At 35.4% G+C, this 17,902-nt stretch overlaps 1 protein-coding gene across 8 annotated transcripts in view; it reads right to left on the minus strand.

Moving 5' to 3' along the window:
• Positions 1–17,902, minus strand: part of LOC108722335 (latrophilin Cirl) — a 470,896-nt gene that overhangs the window by 260,687 nt on the left and 192,307 nt on the right. For all 8 annotated transcript variants that reach the window (XM_018447387.1, XM_018447388.1, XM_018447385.1 and 5 more), the window contains one exon: positions 14,827–14,958. In XM_018447387.1, the coding sequence (XP_018302889.1) occupies positions 14,827–14,932 (106 nt within the window). In that variant the 5' untranslated portion in view covers positions 14,933–14,958. The remainder of the gene's footprint in view (positions 1–14,826; positions 14,959–17,902) is intronic.

Genomic DNA, 17,902 nt, shown 5'->3' on the forward strand with positions numbered 1-17,902 from the left:
AAGAGTGAATGGCTTTTCATGTCGATATTAAATACAACGGCGAGCTTGTAATTAATGTAACCAAACATGACTAATGCTAAGCTTAGTTAATTAATAAATTTAATTAATATCAAATATAACGATTATGCTATATTTAGCTAATATAAAATATGTGATAACAGACATTGTTAACATTTATAATTCTATTCGCTCTATTAAAAGAGATGACATTTAATATAGAAACATTAAAATGAATAAATATCTATTTGCTGTAAAAAATTGCGTTAAATATTTGAAACATCTTAATTTATTTTACTAATTAGTAAAAAATTATTTATGTAATCTGCAATACTGAGAAAAATATTTAAAAAACAATCTTAATTTTCGCGCGCGCGCGCGATTTAAATATAAAATAATAAAAAATTCCAGAGAAACATGTAAGAATCAGCAACATCGCAAAATTAAATGTTAAGATGATTAATGAATAAAAATTTGTCCATAATGTAGCAAGCATAACTGTAGAAAAATGAAAGTTTAGTGGCGCTCGTTGCATATTCAATGGTGGTTTTCCGCTAAAGATAACACTGGCGAATACTTTCCACGCTTTAACGATTTCGCTAACATTTTTCTCTTGCTTGACGAGCGATGTAATCTTCGCTTTGTCCGCTGCGAAGTTCAAGCCTTCGGCGAAATCAGGATGTTCCGATATATCGAGGCGAGGGCAGTATCGTGTAATACGCAGCGATACTTTAGCGAGGTGCTTTACACTCGCTCGAACAAGCAGCACCGGAGTTTACAAAGCGGTTTAAAGTTCCGCAACGGTGAAGAAACTCCGGTTTAATTTGGCGCGCATTAATGCGCCCGCGAGAACTTCATCGGAAACTTCCGTCGCAGCAGTTAGGCCACGCTTTTTCTTCGCGCATCTTTCTATCGATCAGATGTTAGAGAGAAGAGGAAAGATGAGAACTTCTCGAGCAAACCGATATAGAACTGTTATGTACAATAGACTGTATCCGTTGATAGTGCAAAGATTTTATCAGTTTTAATATATAATGTTGCAGAAAGAAAGATTTTGCTGAAAGAAAAATTATCTAAAATTGTGCTGGACATAAATCTAAAAATAATTTTGTTGGAAACTTAAACCGATTGCTAGAATATCAAAATTTTTTTGCAGCATGCTCATCATTTTTGAATTTTCAACAAAATTATTTTTAGATCTGTTCTAGCAAAATTTTAGATTTTTCAGAAAAATTATTCTTTCCATGTAGAAATTGAAACTGACTTGTTCTCTTCTTAAACGAGTGTTTATATTAATAAATAAAGATACGCGATTTTCAAATGGTCGTTAAGTAATTGTCAAATTATGTGTAAAAAATTGCAAAGTAGAAAAAAGAGCAAAAGACAAAACTGTTAGTATTTCCCATCTGAAGATTTGTATAATAGCTAAATAACATATGTCGCTTTTTTTAATGTGCCAAAAATTGAGTATTCGTTTATTCCTATAGATATATTTTTTCTTCGTGCATCAACTGTTTCCCGTTTAACATAAATTCACACAAACCGATTCAATTCTTGCAGTATCTGTTCTGTGATATATACTTCGATAGGTTAATATCTATTGCAGTATTGAGTCGCGCAGAAGAATCGATTCCAGAAGAGACAATTCGAATTCACCGACGACAACGATGCTATCACGGGGAAGCTCTCGGATTTCAATCGGAGTTCGCGTCGTGGACGAACGCGCAGCCGAACGTCGAGGGAACGTCAGAGCGAGCACGTACACGGCGTGGTGCTTACACGCGGATTTAGCCCCCGAAAAGCTTCCAAGCGAAGCGTACACGAATATGAACAAACCGACGCGCCTCGCCGGGAAAAGCCTGGGGGTTGGCGGTTACCCCCAGAGACCAGAGAGAAGGATAAGCGAGGAGGGATGGTTTTAGCTTCTCTTTCTCCCGACGCCTCAAGGGGTGAGTTGACTTAACAAAAAGGTCTCGAGCAGTGCTCGTATGAATGTTAACGAGAACGCGATCGAAAAGAAAGGAGCGACGAGGGTATGAGGAAGGAAGTGAAACGGATGGGAGGTGATCTCAACCACGGATACGCAAATAAATCGGGTCAAGAGCGCGGAGGTAAGGCGAGGTAAAGAGCGCTAAACGTGCAGATGAAATGGCAAAGAAGATGAAGAGTAGTTTTCAGAGAGCTGAAGGAAAACCCATGGAAAAGAGGATAGAGCATTACGAGAAACAATGGAACGATCGGCCAAAGTTGTACGGAAGATCGTTTTATTATCACGACTCAGCCCCGTTCACTCGCCCCGTCTTAATAAAGCCGACCCGCATTTTTCTCGCTTTTTAGCGAAAAGCTGCCCGGCCACCCGCGCCTCCTCTTCTCTCTGTTTCTTTAAACCCTCCATTATCCTCCTTTTATTGCTCGCGTCTCGAACCGTGGAAGTAGTTAACGCAGGCCCAATAGAGCCGAATGTAATCTATTAAATAGATAACGCCACCTCCGTTTCTCGTCGGATTTGGCTTTTATTCTGTGTTCTTCGATTTCCACACAGTGCACTCAAAAGAACGCAATAAATGCAGCTTTAAAAAAAGATAAAGTTTATGGTATCAGAAATACATATAGCATTACATTTTACAAGAAAAATATTAGAATATTTCATAGAATAATGAAATATCCAATTATAATATGCAAGATATTGAATAAATCTTGCCGTTTCTCTTGGATTATAAATGGAAGACATTTTAAGCTATTACATTTTTAATCATCTAGATATAAATGAAGAAATATTCCGATTATATTCGAATGCAGAATCTCTCTCTAGTTCGAATATTTATACCTGATACTTATCATACTGGAAGAAATGGGAGTATCACCAGAGAATGGAAGGGAGTGAAAGCCGGCGTCGGTGGCTTATTCCGGAGTTATTTTTCACGGAACGTTGAAAAATTGCCGTCACTCCGAAATCGGAAATCGATTACATCGGCTGATTCGAGACGCGCGGGGGCAAAGCTGATGGCGCTTCTAGCTTGCTCGCCGACGAAACGCCATCGGCTTCTTCGAGGTGGGTAAGGGATGGATTCTCGCTTCTTGACAAGGGATTGACGATAGATAGAGTCGTACATAAATCGTAGTCGATGAGACGACGGCGAAGCGAATTAATCTACGTGAATAAAGATTTTTCGTGAGAACCAAAAGAAGATTACGCTCGTTGTTCGCGATTTGTGATCCGAAAACGGCGCATTATCGTTTGGTTCCAGTACTATTTGATGAGTGATTTAATATGCGCCGCTAACTCGTTCGGATACGCAAAGTGCATATGAAATAAGCGCGATACCGTTCGCTAAGAGAGATATGAAAAGAAAGTGTGTTCTCCGTGTTCTATATGCATGCGTTTAATCTCTGCACCGACAGGAAAGAATAATAATACGTGATTTTATTTGACAAAGAAGTTTATCAAAGATATAAATAATGAGAAACAGTTATAAACTGCGGAAAAAATATTACTGTTGAAACCACGCGTGTTGAATTCGCATGCTTCACATAAATATGGATCTTGTTAAAAGGGATATCATACAACATAATAAAAATTTATTATGGACTTAACTGCTATTTCTAAGCACAGAAGTTATACCGTTAGCAGAGGTTTGTAATTTTTCAGTTAGTAGTATGCTAACAACTCTAGTATGCACAAAAGAGCATGCTATTCTTGTTTTGAGTATAACTCTTTTCCTAAGTTTAGACAATTTATAATAACGCTACAACAAAATTAAAGCTAAAATATATAAATTTTCATATATCAGTTATTAAAAATTACTATTACTTCACTGTTAAAAACACAAATTTGTGACGTTATGCAAAAATAATAAGACTTAAATTGTTTTTGAGAAAATAATAAAACTTAAACTGAGAACTTGACCGAGAATTACGGCAGTAATTACCATGAAACATTGAAAAGTTTCATACACAATTTAATTGTACATACATGAGTAAATTTTGTATTCATTCTATAGAACTATGCTATTAAATATTCGGAAGTGAACTATAATACTCTTCACGATGAATCTATAATACATTATAACGCAGTAGTATTATCTTATACCCGGCATTGTTTCAATCAGAAAAGCATGCGAAAATTGATAAAACGGCGTTAGAGAAATAATGGAAGTACGATATATGAGAAAACACGTTCACACGTATGTGACATACGTGTGGACGTGTTTTCTCATATATTATATTTCTCTTTGGCCCAGATTTTCATTATCTGGTTGATGATATCATAAATGAAGCCCATTGGATGAAACATCAGGTTAAGCTGAACCACAACTTAACCAGATAATGAACAACCGGGCCTTTATCTATCTATCTGTTTATCATATGATAGCAATAAGAGAGATTTATTCAATCATAATATTATTTAATATAACGATAAAATTATAAATTTCAACGGATGTCGCGCCTGTGTTAAATTCTACAAATTGTATTGCGTGGTTGAGAAAATATATGTATATGTAAGTGAAACGGGAGGCAACAAGAAAAATGGTAATATACATATACATGAAAAAGGCTGGATTTTCAATTACATTCAAATGTTCCGTTAGCCTCGCGATGCGAATAGAAAACAGGCAAGAATTCGCGCGACTCGGTATGGGCAACCGTTTTCGAGGAGCCTCTCCTAAAACTAGGTCACGTACGTCGGAAGTGAATGTTACGAATTAGGAATCTTCACGCCACTTGTCACCGATAGAATTTGTACCAAGAGAAAAAAATATCCCGCTTTAACGATGTTTTTGTATGGAAATATATTTTAAATTTTACAAAAAAATTTACGTAATATCTTTTTAACTGCGACTTTCTATATATAAATAAAAAATGCTTAACTACTGTATCGATTGCAAATTGTAAATATAAAATTTCTATTCTATTTTCCATTCTTATTACAATTTAAAAATAAATATATTCAAAATTATTAATTATCAGCTATAAAACATCCTCAAGTTTTTGAAAAAAATAGTAATAAAAAAGCCCCAGAAGAAAACTTATTAAAAGAAATTATTTTCAAATATTGACAATGTTATAAAAATAAATATTAATTTTTAATAAAACTGTTTTTAATTTATTTTTCTTTAGAATATAGAACGTTTACGTTAATTTGTGTTTTATACTTATGGCCAAGGCTTACAGTATAAGATGAGAATAATTTAAGTCTAATAAAATGTGAGTAAATCATCAATTTCTGAATGTATAAAATTATATAGCGATATCAGCCTCTTGCGCAATATATCCACACTTGATTCGGTTTGCTCGAAAATTGAAATCAAGATTGATTCGAGAGCCATCGCTACTAGCGAGGTAGTCTCACGGCGCGGAGAAGATCACGACAATCTCTTATTTTCCGCGCGACCGATCCATTCAGCGCGAATTGGAAAACGCGAGCGGCAAGCGAACGAGATTCTCGCTCGAGCGAGGACGTTGGGTTTCGTTTGGCCACATTCCACCGGTCTGGAAAGCACTTTTCATACGGAGAAACTGTGTGCTGCACTTTTTCATATCGAGAATATTCGACAACTTTAACTTCAAGATTTTCACTTCTAAAGTAATATTTAAATTACGTATCCATAATATGGCAAACAAATGTGACAAATCGAAATTTATTATAAATCTAGAAATATCGTACTTTGCGAGTTGCTTTTTTATTATCTCAATAGAAGATTAAATAGAACCTATTTAATAATTCTCTTTTAATCTCATCATCCTATCCTGAAGTGCTCCATTCTAAACGTGGAATAATGCAAGCATAAAAAATACATCAAAGTCCCTTACTTAAGCCATGAAATGGATCGATCTAATTGCGAATCATGATTTGCTAAAGAAGCTTTACTGTTAAAGGGAAACTTGGCCGTTCTTGTAGTAATGTAATGAAAATGCACGGATTATCTTATAGAAAAATATAACTAAAAAGGCAGCGCTTTATAATTAATTAACTCATCGACAAATATTGCAAAAAAATCGTGGAAGCGCAAACTTACAGAAGCATATAATTTATCTGGAAATATATCTCATCTTTTTTTGTACACTGAAAGAAAAGGTTGACTGCTGCAGCAAATTAGATAGTAAAATATGGCATAGCATTTTTAATTGACTGCAACAGTCAATTTTTGGTTGCGTTAACTAATCGAAATCCTATACTGACATTGCGGATAAGCTAACACAACCAAAAATTGGCTGCAGCAACCAAAAATTGGCTGTTGTAGCCAATTAAAAATGCTATGCCATATTTTACCATCTAATTTGCTGCAGCAGCCAATCTTTTTTTTCAGTGTATAATTTAGAATATTCGAGATCAAACTTATATTGTGTCAAATACATTATCTATAATAAATGTTCTATTAAAAATTAAAATACAGTTCATAAAATAAAGAGATATAATGCATTAGTAATCAAATTAAAAGATTAATAACGATAGAAAATTTTATATTTTTTATCGTTATTTTTTTATGGATATAATATTGTTTCGTGTTAAAATCTTATTCGTTCTCGATGCTATTATAGATAGAATAAAAAAATAATTGTAATTGCTTACAGACAGCGACATATTAGATTTTTAAAAATATAAGTATATACAGGGTATAAAATTTGCAGTTCAAAATATTATAACAAGATAATTCTTGAAAAATTAAGTAAAAAAGGTATTTATAAATTTTTATTGTAAGCAATAATTTTTGAGATAATAAGGGTTTAAATATGGTCAATTACAGATTATGTTTAGATAGCTACATGTCCATGAGTCGCGCATGCAATATAGATTAGTGAGCACTGATGAGCGCGCACTTCAGCATATTTACTAATACTCATATAATTATCGTATAATTTTCTAAACGTCTGTAATTGGCCATATTTAAATCCTTATATCTCAGGAACTATTGTTTAAAATAAACATTTACAAATAACTTTTTTTACTTAATTTCTTGAAAACTTTCTTGCTATAGTCGCAAATTTTGGAACAGCCTTACATACAAATATAAAGGATATATTCTCATCGCGATTCGTTTCCGTTTCGCGGGTTACCAGGGCGCGAGGTCGAGACACTTTATCGATTACTCTCTCTTATCCTCGATGTTACTCAACACTACGCTCGCTACGTCGAATCATCGCGTCACAGGCGCGTCACTCGTTTAAATTTAGACGAGTGGCATCGTGTCCGCGCGTCCGATCGCGTGAAACTCATTGAACTCGGCGGGTACAGTGCAAGAGGGTTAAAGCGTAGAGAGCGAGAACAAGAGGAGAAAGAGAGGACGAAACACGGGCCGCGTTTGCACGTGGGTGGGAATCAGATTAGTCACGTAGCGGCGGTTACGAACAAGGAATAGCGCGGAAGGGTGATCGCCGCCGTTTGTACACGATGGTTTCAGGAACATGCATAACAAGCTCGTAAAACGAGGGATAATAGACAAATATTGGTTGGAAAAAAATAAGAAAAGATCCACTGTATTGTAAACGTGGAATCTAAAACAAAAAAACAAGATAAAAATAAAAAAGAATAAAGATGACAATGAAGATAAGAAGAATGAGAAGAGGAAGATGAAAACGAGAAGACAAATCTTGACTAGAAAGGATAAAAACGATGACGTGTGAGTAAGAAAAAAAACTGAATAGCAGAATGCTAAAAAAAGATCGAATGAAAAAAAAGAAGAAAAAACAGGAAAATATAGGAATAAAAATAAAAAGGAATAAGGCAAAATTGGTAAAATTGGAGTTCGAAAAAGTAAAAAAGAGAGAAGCAAAAAATGGCAGGGAAAATCGCGCAACTGTCGATATATACGCCCTGGAAAAAAGAAAAAATAAATGGCTCAAGACGCAAGAAGGAAACGACGCGACGGTGGATAACGTTGACGGCGGGAAATGCGAGGTGAAGAGGCGAGCGGGCGAGGTAATGCGCAGTAAATTGGGGCCGCCGCGTGTTGCCAATGTGCCACAAATCTTCGGCAGCAAGGTCCGTCACGAAGCACCTTACGACGGAACTTGCACGGTCCTTTGAAGAGTTAGGTGAACGAAGAGAAGTCCTCGATTCGGACGGAGACAGACGCCGGGGGTTGCCAGAGTTGCTGCGGCCGGTCGTTTGCTGGCAAAACGTCGTTCCACAGCGAAAGACCGTGTTCGCCGGCGGAACGACCGTCGAAACAACAATAGACGTTGGAATTATTTTGCTTATCTCACCGACGCCATATATTCGTCGCATTGACGAAGCTTTACGGTGGAAGGAAATGTGCATAGCTAGCGATATTCTCGCATTGTGAACTTTGCCCTCGTGATTCTTCGAACCACCTAACGTTAAAATCGCTTGTCACGAAATGGTAAAATAAATGTATTCGATACTTTATTCATATTCAACGCTTTATTTATATTTCAATTCAGAAATTACGACGGATTTTAAAAATCGCAGTTTTATCTTGCAAATAAATACCTCATAAATCTAAATATGTAACATTAATTCTGTCATTTCATTAAATTTCATCAGTATACATATATGATATACGGATTAATTTGATTTGCAAATATTGATCTAATTTTTATTAAAGTAACAAAGTTGGCGTGTAACGTAATCTATTCGATTTGACTACTTGCAGTTTGATGACGTTTTCTTCAATTTCAATTTCGTCATATTAGTATTTAACAATAGTATTTATTATGTTAAACTAGGATGAATTCAAATATTTTGATAACAGAATATGCATTTAGTTCTCCTGAATGTGTTTTAAATATTATCAATATTCCATTAGTATTTAATTGCGATATTAATTTGCAACTTGTATCAAATTTAAGTATATATATATTTTACTTCAAAATACGTATTTCTCTCTCATTAGCCTATTTATTAAGAATTTAAAAGAAATAATGAACGCGTATTATTAAATTCTTATATTAATGTAGCATCGTTCTTCGATAACAAAAATTAATCGTGCAACTACAATTGATCAATATGGAGTAAAATTTTAGTAAAATAACGCTGTATTTCTTGTATTTTCATATCATAATTCATAATATTATCTACTAATGTTAAAAATAATTATCGTTCTTATACGTTGTATTCAAAATTATATTACATTAACATAATGTATATAATTATATTAATATAATATTTGAGTAAAATGCGTTTATTCATGTAATAAAATACATTTAAAATGGACTTTGCGCTATATTTACTGAATCTGATATCAAATATCTTAACACATTTCTCCTAGACTTCCCTCATATTTAGCATATCAAATAACGTAAATGCATGCTTCAAGGTTGCTGGAGAGAAGCGTGAGAATTTTTCCTCAAGGAATCTATCTCGCGGAGAAAAACTCGGCCCGCCTCGGGGACGCGACGCACTCTGTAATCACGTGTTGATTACAATTTTTATTTTTATTTTTATTATCTCGATATTGTGTCGAGTGTATAATAGGATTACCGATCTATCCAGCGTAAATATTAATTGCCCAGAATGTGCCACGGCGATGTAAGTGGCGGCCGTAAATTGCCCGGCAGCATCTCCCTCTTACCGCGCATATAAATCCTCGTCGTCGTAGAACGACGGCAGAGAAGAGGAGAAGAGGTGAGATCTCTCTTCATGGCGCATGTCCCAGGTGGTCCACAACGTCAGTGGAAATATAACGCAACCTGGCAACCATTTACGACAATTATGGCCAATAGCGAATTACCAAGTCACGCAAACAGCAACTAAACGTTCTCGACGTGAAATGATTCATATTGAAAATTCGTGAATAGTTGTATCGATAAATTATAATCATTATAATCATCATAACGGTGATGATATTAATCTTAAAAGATCTTAAAATTTAACTGTCACCAAATTTTAATCAATCCTATCCTATTATTTAAAAAACGAATAGATAATTTTTAATGTCCAATAAATTTTAATTTTACAAATGGAAAAAAATATTCTTGTAGATTGAATTGTTTATCTTTTTATTATATTGTCAATATACTGAATATATAATACAAATATATCGCGTGCGATTTATTTACGAGCGATTAAAATTTGATCGACGATTTGATAAATGAATCCAATCGAAATCTAACGGTCCTGCTGCAAATATAACGAGGTTATATTGTTTTTATTTGCGATCAATGAGAATCGGAAATTCTGTTCTTCGTAAAAATTCTAGCAACGCAAGTAATCGCGAACGAGTAGCCACGAATGAACTGCATCTTTCGGCGTCGCTTCGATGCCAATAGTAGCCGTTGCAAATTTTATCGCACGTTATTCGCGAGGTCAGCCCGATCGAGATTATCCTTACCGTTAACTAACGTTTTACGACGGCTATCAGAGTAGATTACAAAGTGGTGGCTATTGAGGTTTTATGTAATTTTTCGAAGAGCCGGCATATTTATACGTCAAAAGGAATCATTTTCAGTTTTATGACGGGCGGAGCAGTAGTAAAAAGCTAATTGCTGCGAATAACTGAAATGATGCGCGTATACTTGTTTAAAATATAAAGGAAGAAAGTGGCGAATCAAGATGCGGAAGAGTAGGAATTTTAATACTTCTCATAAAATTCATAATTTTTAAGGAAATTAAAAATATTAAATATGTATTTATCTTAAGCGATTTCAAAGAAATACGATAGCTTTTATTCTTAAATCTTCTTTGTAAAATAGATAAAAAATGTAAGAGAGAACTTTTCAGTAATCATATATATATGTGTATATATATATGTATATGTATAATATAATCATTTCAAGTAATTAATTTTTTTTAATGAAGAGTGAATTCTTCTGTCAATTTTAATTTCTCTCTTAGCTCTTAATATTAAAGATATCTGTAATATTCTCTCGCGATAAATTTATTATGATCAATGGGCAATCGCGTCATTTATATAATTCAATTTAATTTCATTTTATTAATTGATCTTATCTATATTTCATGCTCTCTTTTTCCATTCATTTGTCAATCATTTGTCAATAATTCCAGGCAATATTTTAACTAAAATAATATATTATTTTAAAATTATTAAATGTCTACATTGAGACATTTAAATTTTTTAAATATTTTTAATATATTTTATAGTCATATGTTATCAAAAATTGATCTCATGATAAATACAGTATCACTGATAAATATAGTATATTTATCTCGTCTGTCATCGCAATCATTTCCAAAGATGCGTATTTACATCGCGGTAACTCGATCCAACGTAAGCGTTGCTAATTCTCCGCCACTCGATTCGTATACCACGACTCCGTGATAACGCAATTGAGAACGGTATCGAATCTACGACATCCTAATTATCTACCTACTTTTGAGAGTACACAAAGCCTCTTTTGAGTCCCGATGATGGTACAACGCGATCGATTCTGACTTATCTGTCGTTGGGTTACTGCGGTTCTTCCCCACGCCCGCCTACGTGCGTGCGTACGTGTGCGTGCCATGCATACGAGTATCACGTGCGCGTGCACATATGCATATAATAGCAAAGGGAGTAGAAGGAAAGGGAGACAGAATGAAGGAACACTGGAAACGCAACTACGATGATGGCTGCATGGATTAGGTGCATTGGGGTATATGATAATCGCACAGGAATAGAGAGGACACGTCGTCTTTCTCCAACCCCGATTTTCATCGTTTCTCCTCCCGAACCTCCTCCTTCTTTCGTGTGTCTCAGCCGCGACCCCTCTTGAACACGTCGCTCTGAAATTGCTTCTCGAGATTCCGCCGCTCGTTAATGCTCGCATGCATTTTGTGCATCGTTACATTCTAAACCTATCGGGCGCTAGCCAGCCCTTTCTTCCTCTCTTCCTTTCACTTTATCTTCCTTCGTTTACGCGATGTACTCATCTGACATCAAGGTACCGCGCTTGCTTTAACTAAGAATATTTCTAACAAGGGAAGCCGATTTGATTCTCCATGAAATATGGTGTTAAACTTAGAGTTTTATTAAGAGTCGAAAATCTAAGAGAGATACGTATTTTTTTATACGTGCACTAACTCATGTTTAAGGAGTGAAACACCCCTTTGAAAAAAAAATATCTATTTCGATTTTGTTTAACAATTGTTAACAAAAAAAATTAAAAAAAAAATTTTTTTTTCTTCACAACATTGAAGTACTCTTGAAATCGTATAACCTTTGTTTAAAAAATTTTTTTCCATCTTTTATACTTCCGATGGTATTCGGCTCGAAATAGATATTTTTTTTCAAAGGGGTGTTTCATCATAAACATGAGTTAGCGCACGTATAAAAAAATACGTGTCTCTTAGATTTTCGTGTTTAACAACATATTTCATGGAGAATCAAATCGATTCCGGACAGTTGTGAAACTTCCTTTGTAAATACGCAGGTGGAGGAGGTGCTTAGAACACCCCTAAAAAATTGTATTTTTTTTACAGTTATATTTTTTAATATTTTTAATAATATATGCAGAGTTAAATTTGTGTTATATCCTTATAAGATGGATGAGTGAAAAAATAATGAACTTTAAAACTTCTGAGCATATTTATTTTTCTTTTCTGGTAAAAGATTTTTAAGATAATTATGCGTGAGAGGGTATAGCCACCTGCCTACTTAAAGGTTAATAAATTGTAATGTATCGATAAGTATTTACAAAAATTAACGAAAAGGCTGTTTTGTCATTTATTTGATTGAAACATTTTGTAATCTTTTTTCGATAAAATATTCGTAAAAAGAATTACGTTTACATTTTTGCAATGTAATTCCAAAAACTTTCACGTTTTTCATTTTCTTCCATGATGTAGACATTAAATCCAAGTTTCGTAACCGTACCGTGAACAACGTCGCAGATATTCGAATATTTTTTTGTTTTCTCACTGGAAAACCTTGGATTTATGAAGAGAAAATGACGCCCCTCGCGTATTGGGCCGCGCCGGCTGGCGTGCCTCAGCAATGTGGGTTTTTCTTCAACTTCCGCGATCAGTTACACGTCGTCGGAGATTGCAGCTGGGCTCGCACAGTCGGGCTAATATGCAAGAGAGAGGAAATGGTCCCGAGAGAAATTTGTAGGCACTGCCGTCGACGTCTGAACAGATTTCTTTTCGACAGAGTTATACCCAAACCCTGAAAAGTCATTCCAGGAACTTTCACTCTTATGCGTATGCCCTATGAAAGTGACGAAAGACTGACAAAAAATACAGAACCGAAACTATAAGAATGTATGAAGACAGGCATAAATCGGACAGTTTAGAAATTCTGTATGTCCAAGAATTGAAATTGTCAATGAAATAGCAAAATTCATTAAATCAATGCACATGTCATTTTTGGAGCGTAAAGAGATATTCCCAGGACAACATACGTATCTAAAATCGTCATATACATAAGACGTCTGTAAGATTTTAGACTTTGTGTTGTGTAGTTCGTCGTTTCTCATTTAAAGTAATACGTTTTATGTATAAGTTCACGTCAAAAATATTTTAAGTTGATGTATAAATATTAAGGTCCAGAACATTTGTTTATCACTCAAGCTATTTGAACACATGTTAAAGCATCGTATATATACACGGAAGGAACGATTTTGCTAAAGTATCTAAAAATTTAGCTAGATACAAATTTGAAAATAATTTCGTTGGACCATCAAAATAATTACGAAAGAATCTCAAGCATGATGAACAATGTTGTCAAACACTTTATTCTAACAACCAGTTTGAGCGTCTTATATAATTATTTTGATGGTCCAACAAAATTATTTTCAGATCTGTACCTAGCTAAATTTTTAGATAGTTTAGCAAAATCATTTTTTGTGTACAAGAAAGAAGATAAAAGTAGAATATAATGTGACATTTTCTCACAATTTATGTCAAAGATATTGATTAAATACTTATAAAAAATATAAGATTCTTGCTACAGAAGAATTACCAAGAAACTTGCAACATGGTAAAATACATACATACACTCGTATATACGCCGATGGAATCTCCTAAATCAATTAACACGAGAACGGTTTAATTCTACGAGCGTGCTACGGTATGTTCCCGGACTTAACATGCCGGCCGAAACCTCCCATCTATCTCACAGGGTTTTCCAAGGTTTACGGCAACAACGCTCTTTCGTCCCCTGCGCATACACGTCATGGCCACTTCCACCCTCGTTATTAACCTCTTCGAGGCAACTTTCATACTCTGTTTAAAATTTGTAGGAGAACATACACGCTAGAGTCCATCGTAACTCACATAATTAAGTTTCTTAAAAAATGCGACTGAAATAATAGACAATAAAAGACAATAAACTCGGATAGAGATCTTTTATCAGATAAATAATTCACCTGATTAATAATACTCTGACTAATAAAGCAAAATGATTTCGTGCTCGTGGACAGGCATGTATTCGTTTCCTTTTACAGTGAAAAATAAAATTTATGTCTTTTGATTTTCAGCAAGTGACAACTTCTTACAACTTAATTAACGCCTTACATTATACATATTATACACATATGTTCGTATTATACACACATATATGCACATACTTTGACGTTTACTTTCAAACAAAGAATCTTTTGAGAAACATTCCATTTGCCATTACAATTTCTCGAAGCGAAGCCAGCCAGCCAGCCAGCACAATTCTGCACAACGGTTGTACTCACCGATGTGACAATTTAAAATGTGCTCGCTGCGAAGTTAAAGAGAACATGCGGAAGGCGGTGGGATGCAAAACTGGCTTCTGCCTGCGGCGCGGCGAGTCGCGACTTCGCGAGAGGCTCTACGGGACGTGCCGCGCGTAAATATCCGCACGCGTTGTAGCCAGCTCCTTAATTGGCGCAAGGATCGAGGGGGGCTTACCCGCGGCAAGGAACCGCGATCCGAAATCGTAAATACTTTCTCGCACTCACCTATATTTCGTGCGACGACGGCGCAGCCGTTGGTTAAGAACCACGCAAGTAGCAGACTGCCGAGGATCGGAGCTCCTCCTTTCCGTCGACCCTTGCGGCACTCCATCGTGAGGTTCCGAGCTCCGACTACGCCTGAAAGCAGAGAAAGAAACGATCACGCTCTGTGCATTGGGGCGTGCTGCTCGCCGATGGCTCTTGCATTTCGCGCCAACTATGTGTACGCTCACCCCGGAGTGCATCGCGATTTCCGAGAACACATACGTTCGGTATGCCAAGATTGGACGCCATCACGTTATTATTGCGTTTACGTAAATCGTACACTTTATCAGGTGACCATTCTTACGTTCTCTATCTTGTTTGTTGTTGTTTTTTTTGCAGAGACGCGCGGTCGACTTACGGTCGCGATTATACGTGGAAATGCGATTCAGGCTAAGATATCATACATGCGGTGCACGTCGTAAACTAGATTAAAGTATAGATAGATATGTTGAATAGATATATTATAAGTATTCGGTATGCTGGAATTAAGAAAACACTTGCATGTCGTGTGTATGAAACAGATATTATTTCTCGATATAATTTTTCTTATCTTTCTAAAAAGATTTAAAATTGCATAGAAAGAACGGTTTTGTTGAAATATCTAAGAATTAGCTAGCTACAGATCTGAAAATAAATATACTAAAATAATTATACTAATCAAAATAATTATGTAGGATGCTCAAGCATGATGATAATACTTTAAAAAGTTTTGACAACTAGCTTGGGCGTTCAATAATTGTTTTGCCAAAAACGAAAAAAGTTCGAAAATTACAGTTTTGTTACCAACTTCTGACTTATAACAATATTTACCTTACATACAAGTTTTATACTTCATACATACATATAAAACAATCTTGATTTGGGCTTGAACATTACATGAACAAACAATATTGAGTTCTTAGAATTAGGTTTAGATACTTAATATGAAAGATTAGCTAGTTAGAAAATTTACGTACATGTGCGTGTGATATTGATGTAATAGTGTGTGATGTGTCAACGTACATCGTGTGTATGTAAGTTCTATTAAATCGATAAAACATATGACTTCAGGATCTCCTGGAAGAGACACATTATTTAAGACAATTTTAAAATAAAAGCCTATAACTATAAATACGGCCCTTAAACACTTCAACAAAATCGTTTTTTCTGTATTTCTTTAAATTTAAATTATCGTATTAATAGATTCAAATAAGTCTATTGATCGCACCATATTTTAGGTGCGTTCCATTTAACACGCTTACAGCACTTGTAATCATCATTTGTCCTTGTTAAATATTTGATAGACAACAAAGATGAATTGATGCTTATAGCGTGTAAACGTGAAAACGCACTCATTATGTTATTTTTTAAACGTAACACGTATGGCATATGGTTATGGATCGCAGTTCACCACCCTAATTCATCTTGTTTCACCCGTTGCACAACGCACACTGTTTTTATTCGATAGAATCGCGCCGTGTTCGTGCGGTCTGCAAATTTCGAAACGCTGACACCAAAATTGTTTTCCTTTTTCGCCTTCGTTAACCTACATTCACGCGAACGCACACATATCCCCAACCCCTTCGCTTCGCTAGACGCGCGGATTAAGCTGATTTATAGTGTTTACCGGCGATGCTCGCTCGATTTTTCCTGCGACGTCGCGCGTGCGCCCATCGACCTATCAGCTTATCGGAAAAAAAAAATACCATATGGAATTTCGAGGAAAAAGAATGAGAGTCACGTCGTGTCCCGTTGGGTCGCCGCCGAAGGGGGTAGCAGGTGACTCGTGTAGATTACGCGCAAAAGTGTGCATTTTCGGCAAATGTTAAATCTTAAGTAAAATACATATGTTATTTACGGTAAAATATAACTGACGGAAAAAAGATGACAAATAGTACATTTATATAAAAGAGTGAATAAATAATAGAGTAGAACGGGGCTTTTCCGTCTATTTTTCACTTTTTGATAGTGTTTGTTACTGAACAGCGTATACTGAACATTTAAAGGTCACTGCAAAAAGATGTTGTTTGTTAACTTTAATCACTTTAAAGGTTGAAACTGACGGAATGCTCCGCTTTACTCTTTTACTCTAATCGTACATCAAATGCCTTTTATTTAAAAAATATTGTAGGTGCAAGAAAACTCAAGGTACAATAAATTTCAAGTACATATCGATACCTTTAATCGACTGAGAATTCAAAATGCCTGATCTTTGAAAAAAAAATCTAGATAGATAATTTTGTCTTCTAAAAAATATTATAAAATTGATTAGAATTATATAAGTATTATACAATACTTAACCAATTAATATTTAAAATACTTATTTAAACTATTTATTATATATAATATTAATATTATTAATGTTATCATTAATCGCTCTCTTTTTAATTCTGGAATGTGTAAACGTTTTTTCGAACATTTTGTAATTGAACACATTGAAATGAAAAATTCAGTAATTCTTCAATATACATTTTAAATCTCAAATATATTGTGTATGTGTGTAAGGTTTCCTAAAAAATTTCCATCAAATCTCTCGGAATAAAACTTCTAATTCTAAGGGTAAGTATATCGCGAGCCAACGAGCAGTCGTCTCGATTATGAAGAAGGAAGTTCATCGAGCCACAAACCGCCACGTGCATCACGGCGGACCACTTCACAGATTGCATCGGCTGGATTGCAGCGGTGCATTTCCGCGGACGCGGAAGAACAGCGACACGAGATATCCTGGAGTGCTGCCAGTTCGTTTCGAGCAGACCGCGTTAATTTTTCCGACGAGTCTAATTAAGTCTCCCTTCCGCATCTCCTTTTCATCCTCTCGCTTCTCGTTTTCTCCTTCCTTCTTGATGCCGCTGGCATTCAACACTTAATACGACGAACGTGGAAGCCACGTAGCAACGCGATTATCGCCGAAACATCTGTAAACTCCCGGTATAACGACGATAATTGAATGCGCTGGCTGTCCCCTTCTCTTCCCTTTCGTTGGTGCAACGTGCACAAACGCATCCTCGCGTACGTCCCATGCATTACGCATAATTAATCCGACGATGCTATCTTCTCT

This window comes from Mycetomoellerius zeteki, unplaced genomic scaffold, assembly GCF_001594055.1.
Source record: "Mycetomoellerius zeteki isolate Tzet28-1 unplaced genomic scaffold, Tzet1.0 scaffold20, whole genome shotgun sequence".
NCBI lineage: Eukaryota > Metazoa > Arthropoda > Insecta > Hymenoptera > Formicidae > Mycetomoellerius > Mycetomoellerius zeteki.